The sequence below is a fragment of the Moschus berezovskii genome, chromosome 27 (assembly GCF_049115385.1).
Source record: "Moschus berezovskii isolate FMDL1 chromosome 27, NW_MosBer_1.0, whole genome shotgun sequence".
NCBI classification, from domain to species: domain Eukaryota; kingdom Metazoa; phylum Chordata; class Mammalia; order Artiodactyla; family Moschidae; genus Moschus; species Moschus berezovskii.
In genome coordinates, this window is record NC_142486.1 from 230,434 (window position 1) to 237,345 (window position 6,912).

General features: G+C 63.0%; 1 protein-coding gene across 1 annotated transcript; it reads left to right on the forward strand.

The window, feature by feature from the left end:
• Positions 1–778: 778 nt before the first annotated feature.
• FOXL3 (forkhead box L3) lies at positions 779–2,080 on the forward strand. The gene is made up of 3 exons (XM_055408965.2): positions 779–885; positions 1,235–1,403; positions 1,670–2,080. Exons 1-3 carry the CDS (start codon positions 779–781, stop codon positions 2,078–2,080), a joined length of 687 nt encoding a protein of 228 aa, XP_055264940.1.
• The last annotated feature ends 4,832 nt before the right edge of the window (positions 2,081–6,912 follow it).

A 6,912-nucleotide genomic window follows, 5' to 3' on the forward strand; every position in this document is an offset into this window, starting at 1 on the left:
CCCAGAAGGGACCAGTGAAGCAGAGGCTTGGCTGATGAGGAAGTTACAGAGCAGCGGGCCGCTGGGCTCAGAGCTCCACAAAGGGCTGCCCCAAGGAGGATTCGGGGAGACAGCACAGCGGGGACAGAGGCAGGGTGGGTTGGACCCTGTGTCCAGCTCTCGTCCAGGGCCCCCGCGGCACACACTCTGGCCACCGTTTTGCTGGGGCTGAAGGCAGAGGGGAAGAGCCTGGTTGGGAAGGGGCTACGCCCCACCCTCTCTGTGCTCGGGCTCCTGGTAGCTCGGGAGTGCGCTCTGGGAAGCCAGAAGCCAGGAAGGACCTCTGAGTCTTGGGGTGCTCGCAGGCTTGGGGGACCCAGGGAGCTCCGCCCTTAAGTCTGGGGCAGCGCAAAGAGTGCCAGGCGCACTCGGCGGAGCGGGAGGTGGTGGCCCCCCCACCCCACCCCCGCCGCCCGTCGGACCACCCAGCGCTGTGGCTCCCTCCTCCCCACCCCCCCCCCGCGGATGGGGGGTCACCGCGAGCCAGCTCTCCGCTCCCCTCGGCCGCTTTACCGGCAACAAGGGCCTCCCCCGCTCCGGGATTGGATGGGAGAGGATGGGTGGGGGCGGGCGGGGGTACCCCAGTAGCCCAGGTTCCCCGCTCCGGCGGAGAGCAGCCGGCAGTGCAGACGCCGCTGGTTCGCGCCGGGGAGAACCTCCGCGCAGACCTGGAGCGCGCCGGCGGGCGGCGCGGAGGAGGCGGCAGCATTGGCGGCCCGCAGGCGGCTGGCGCACCGCGATGTTTGACAGCTCGCAGTATCCCTACAATTGTTTCAATTACGACGCCGACGACTACCCGGCGGGCAGCTCGGACGAGGAGAAGCGGCTCACGCGGCCGGCATACAGGTGACCGCGGGGCCGGGCCGGGGCCGCAGGGGTCGGGGCCCTCCTCCGCGAGGAGGCCAAGACTGGCTCCGGCGCGGGAGGGCTCACTTCTCATCCGCACGTTGGGAGGTAGCCGAGAAGGTTCTCCAGCCTCCCCGGGGAAGCCCCAAGTATGAGGGTGAGCTTCCCGGGTCTGCGCAGAGCTGCGCTGGGAGCTCCAGGGGGCCCCGACTCCAACAACCATCCCCCTCCCCAGCTCCCCGGGGAAGGCAGAGCGGAGTGGTCCCCGAGCGGCCTGGAGACTCCAGACGCAGACGCGCTCCGGGGTCCCTCCCCTGCCCCGGCCCGGCCTGAGCGCCCCTGTTTGCAGCTACATCGCGCTGATCGCCATGGCCATTCAGCAGAGCCCGACGGGCAGGGTGACCCTGTCCGGCATCTACGACTTCATCATGCGCAGATTCCCGTACTACCGCGCCAACCAGCGCGCCTGGCAGAACTCCATCCGCCACAACCTCTCCCTCAACAGCTGCTTCGTCAAGGTGAGCCCCGCCCCCCGCCCCGGGCGGCCCCTGAGTGTCCCAGGCCCGGGGACCCCTGGACCAAGGCACCCCTGATTGGGCGGGGTGGGGTGCGCTTTGCAGCCGCGTGCGCTGGAAAGTTCACGCGTAGCCTTCGCCAGCTCCCCGGGGACGCGCCCACCCCCAGGGCGGGGCATCCTTCCGGGGGCGCCAGGGGCTCCCCGAGCGAGCGCGGTGGGCCGGGCGCCCTGGGAGCCCGCCGGGCGCTGAGCCGCTCGTCCGCACAGGTGCCGCGGACCGACGGCCATGAGAAGGGCAAGGGCAACTACTGGACCTTCGCCGGCGGCTGCGAGTCGCTGCTGGACCTTTTCGAGAACGGCAACTTCCGCCGGCGGCGGCGCCGGCGCGGCCCCAAGGGCGAGGAGGCGAGGGGGGCGCGCGGGAGAGATGCGGGGGCACCCCTGCGGCCCCCTGAGCCGCCCAGCGCACGGGGGACCCCAGTCCCCCGCCGCGAGCCCCCGACCCCGGCCAGCCCTGCCGTCCTGGGGAGGGACGCGCACAGGGACATCAAGTTCAGCATTGACTACATCCTGTCCGCCCCTGACCCCTTTCCCGGGGGCCGGTCACCCCACCTGCAAGAGGGCAGACACCCCCCGCTGGAGGCCCCCCAGGTGAACCTCCGCCTGTGGGCCATGTGACAGGGGCTGAGGCGCTCCCCATCCAGGGCTGGCCCCCGGTCAGTCTGGGGTCTTCGCGGTGATGTCACTCCACCCGAAGCAAAGAAGTGAGGTACTGCCGCGCCCCACAAAGTTCACAGACTCGGGCTCAACGCTGAAACCAGCCTGGGCTGGACTGAGAGATGCGATGGGCTGAAAGGCGCTCATTTCCCCGTTGCCCCACTACCCCTTCAGATAAAACCCACCATTTCGAGCCTGAGGACTTAAGGGTTTGCTCCTGACTCACCCGGGGATCCTGCTTGAGGGCTAAGAGCTCACGGTCAGGGTCACGTTCACTTAGAGTTAAGGTAGTGATGGAGAGGTCGCTCCCTAGACTGCTGCGGGTGGGCTGAGTGAGGGTGGAGTTGGTGGGCGTTTTCTCTAGCTGAAAACAATAAAAACAAAGTGCAGAGGGTCAAGTCAGCTATTAATTGATCCCGCGAACGTTGCCCAGGGTTTTTGACTGTGTCCCTGTCATGGATGATGTGACTGGCAGTGACGAGTGTGTCTCATGGTGTGGGCTGAATATTTGACGGTGGTTTAAAAATCTCTGTGCACTCTTTTTCTACAGAGAAGGAGGAAGGGAGGGACGAAGGGGAGAGGGGAAAGCGGGGAGGCCAGATTTGGGACAGCGTGGGGGCAAAGGGCACTTTTCTTGATTCTCCTGAGCAGCGAGGAAGCCCTATTCTGGCACATTCCATCCAGCTGCTTTCCCGAGAAAACAGACATTCCGGAGCAGACAGCTGACAAATTTCTGCTACACTGTGAGGTGTACGGTTAGGAAGTGCACAATTACAAGCATTGGAGGTGGGTGCATCCATCCATTTGAAATGTAAATGATATAATTACTGGGTAGAGACGGGCATTTAAAGAACACAATTATGCACAGTGAAACTATTTGACCAACCTTATCATTTTTCACCAGCCCGTTTTTCGCAGAGGTAATTGCTTTCCGTGACTTAATTTGAGCATTAGTATGGATTACACCTAATCTGATTCACTAGGTGATGATGACTGGCTAATTTTGTAAACGGCAAAAACACACCCAAGGAGGCTCGCTGTCTGGACTCGGAATTACCATCTTGCTTTATCGGACTCGGAGAAACTGGGGCTGGGGTAGATGAAGGAGGCAGGCACACGAGACCGAATCGGCCAGGAGGCACGGTTGCACCCTGATTCAGAAGTCTGGGCGTCTCACGAAATCAGAGTACCCCGGTTTCATCCGCCCTGTGAATAGAAACCCCACGGGGCCCTTTCGTGGTTTTGAGAAGACGTGTCTGGCTCCGACTCCAGAGCTGGGCACTGGTAATGATGCCCACCCACGTCACCAGTGCTCTCTCGGCCAGCCCAGGCCACCAGAGGGTCAACCGGAGAGGACTGAGGCGTGCCGCACGGAGGCCACGTGCCCCCGCACACACCCACCGGCAGAACTCTCCTCGGGGAGCAGCCAGTACCGGTGGCTCTCGTGTCGGCCGCACACGGTGCTGAGCCTCCCCGCGGGCCAGCACCCAGCCCTGCTGCCCTAGCTCCACACAGCTCAGAGGCCCGGGCCTGGGACACGGGCTGTGACTCCGGGGCCGGGCTTCCCCCGTGCCGTGGTCGCGCGTGAGTGTGTGCATGCGTGTGCCGTGTGGGCCTGTGCTGTGCCTGTCCCACTCCTGCCACTTACACCCCGTTGTCCGTTGTGCTGACATTTTAAATTATACCAGATACAGTTCTGACGGTGACCAGACAGCTGGCTCCACCACAAGTCCACAACATATCGACTATCAGAGGGCATATTTTTCTGCTCCCAAATCAGCAAATAAAGTTTCGTTTCATCTTTCAACTTCTCTCCCTGAGTTTCATTCTGGGGATCAAGTGGCCGGAGCAGAGGGGCGGCAGCAGGCTTCGTGATTTGGGTACGGCAGCATTTGCTTTGCAAAGGGTATCAATCATGTTTTTCGAAGCAATGGGACATTTTCAATTTGCAAGCATGTGACACCCTTCGACTTCAGAAAGGCCCCCAGCCCTCAGAGTGAATGGCATTTAATCCCCAACAACACAGCAGGGCGAGGGCTGGTCTGACCTATTCAAATGTCGCCTCCACCATGCACACCTGCCCAACGCAATTATAATTAAATACTTTATGCCTTTCTTGCAAATCCACTGATTGATCACCGATACATACATCACCAACACATTACCCCGAGCAGATGTCTGCCACACAAGCCACGGATCACCGAGTTTCCATTAGCCGGAGCCGGGGCTGCGCGTGGGAGCCGTGAACAAGCCGCCATTGTACGGAGCTCGCTCCCGGGGTGCGGCACCAGCTCACGGGGCCGTGGGTTTGTTGCTCAGAGCAGCCGCCAGGCGGGGGGCCTCCACCAGCGCTGGTGCTCCTGAGCGAGGCCCGACAGGGTGACACCTGAGGGAGGCAGTGCGCCCCCGAGACAACAGTGGGCGCTGGGCGGCAGCCCCCTGTCCAGGGCCCCAATGGCCAAGCCCACACGCGCACGTGAACGGCCTCGTCCTGCGGCTCCAGCAGCCCCGTGAGCAGAGACGAACAGACACTGGCTCCGTGAAGCAGGAACAGATGAGGGAACAGGCTCAGCGGGGCAGGGCCCAAGCCCACCGTCCCCACTGCGGGGGCCCAGGCTGCCTGTCCGAGGGGGGTGGCGCCCTCTGGCCGGGAGGGTGGAGGCAGCAGACTCCCAGCCCCCTGCCCGCTCTCGACATCCACTAGCATGCAAGCCCTTGGGGCAGGGACATGACGCCCCCACGCCCCCCGCCCCCGGCAGCACAGCCTTTTGCCCCCCCCGGGGCTCAGCCTGGGGTGCAGTCCCCAGTATCACTTCAAGAGGAGCTCAGGAAGGACAGTCTGTTACCGGTAATGTGACTTTGTATTCGGCCAAATTAATAACAATCCATAAACATGGGCAAAATTGCTCGTTTTCATCCCGTTAAAAACACCAAGTTTGTCTGATGTAAACGGACCTTGCTGTTCTGGAGAAACCGGTTCTCCAGAACCCAAGGCACAGCTGTCAGGTGCGGCTGAGGACAAATTAACTGTCCTTGCCTGCGTCCAGGTAACCCCGCTTCCCCAGCTTTAGGCAACTTTAGGCCCAGAGTCCAAACAAGATGTAAGCTCACTCAGCTGAATCTAGCGGGATTAGATTTATAATAGGCTGAGGGAGGTTGCACGGCTGTGCCTTTTTTAACAAGCAGAAACCGGGAGGGAGCACTGGGGGCCCACCTGGCTTTCCTCTGCTCCGTGCTGGGCTCGGGGGCAGGGACAGGGGTCCCTCCCGGGGGTCCTGCTGGGCCCGCACACTCGCCCGCCAGGGGGCAGTTCCGGTCCACACCACTTGCCCAGGAGCCCGGTGTCTCTGAGGCAACCAGCAGGTCCCCACCGCCCTCCAAGCCCAGCGACGCTGCTCGTCCCTGAAGAGGGTCCAGAAGTGCTCTCTCTGCAGACGCTCACGGGGCGCTCCGGCTGCTGAGGGCTCCGTGTCCACTGGTGCCTTTCACTGCTTCATACTGCTCTCCGTCCATCCACACGGAGGTGGGAAGCCACGGACCACGCGTCCTGGGGCCTCGCGGTGCAGGAGACGTGGCGGGAGCAGCGAACCCCAGCGCCCAAAAGGCCAGCCCAAGGCTGTAGCGCCTGCTCTCACCCCTCTGCATGCGGGCACCCTGGACAGCCGCGCCTCACTCTGGTGACCGGGACAGAAGGGCCCGTTCCCCCCGAGAGGGCGCCCCACTGGCTCTGGGGCGCAGGACCCGCACTCCACCCATATGCCTCTCAGCCAGAGGAGCAACTCAGGAGGAAGACCTGGGGCGCGTGGGAGCTGGGGCGAGGCCTGTCGCCACTCTCGACACAGGTCCAGGCGGAGGGCACCGCCGCTGCGACTGCTGCGCCCGCCAGGCGCCATGGGAAGTCCTGTCCGCCCTGGGCCCTGAGCATCAGGAGCAGAGAGGGCTCCCCTTTCGGGGGAGCTCTGCATGTGTCTGAACGCTGGGCGTGCGCTGGCCACGGGTGCCTGTCTGCCTGGTGTGCATCTGCGAGCGCTGCCGAGTGCGTGCTTGGTGTGACCGAGTGTGCACACTGCCTGTGCACGAGGGTGAGCCGAGCACACGCCTGTGAGGACGCGTGCTCGGGCAGGTGTGCGCACGATAGCGTGTGCGCCCACCAGTGAGCGTGTGACAGTGCGCCACAGCAACACGCCGTCTCCAACCCTTTTCGTGCCAAGAAATCCGTCTAAAAGCAAAGGCGCCTGGGAGCCCCCTGGTCCACTGAACAGCTCATCTGCAGAGTGGCTGGTGGGCGTCCCGCGGGGTCTCTGGTGAGACCCGCCTCCAGGAGCCGCTCAGAAGGACGTGGTGAGAAGCGCTCTGAGGAGGGGTGACTGCAGCGGACAAATGGGACCAGAGCCGCTGGATGTGATGATTAGGACATGAATCAAAGGCAAATGTCAAATGCCTCCTAACACCGATCGAGGCGTAACTTGGGGTGGGGCCGTGCGTCGGGCACTTGCTCGTGGAGGCTCAGAGAAATTATACCCATAATCACCTCCAGATTGCTGGCGCCTCGCTGTAGACCCAAGCCTCTGTGGCCTCCCAGGTGGGAATGTGTGTCCAGCACTCAGGCCCCGTGTCCACAGATGCTGAGGACACCCAGGATGTGGCGCAGACAAAGGGTCAGGCCATGGGAACGTTCCAAACGGCCCCAGGAGCATGCACACCCTAAGAGCATCTCTGAGGAGCCAAACAACACTCAGCAGATGCCGTCCTCCCCAAGACCTCCAGGCACCTCTTCCTGCCCTGCCTTGGTG

What these genes read in the sequence shown, in the direction of transcription:
- FOXL3 (XM_055408965.2), top strand. Translation starts at nt 779, where the DNA reads ATGTTTGACAGCTCGCAGTATCCCTACAATTGTTTCAATTACGACGCC. An exon ending in CTCACGCGGCCGGCATACAG is followed by an intron (nt 886 to 1,234) that starts GTGACCGCGGGG and finishes CCCTGTTTGCAG; the next exon opens with CTACATCGCGCTGATCGCCA. An exon ending in TCAACAGCTGCTTCGTCAAG is followed by an intron (nt 1,404 to 1,669) that starts GTGAGCCCCGCC and finishes TCGTCCGCACAG; the next exon opens with GTGCCGCGGACCGACGGCCA.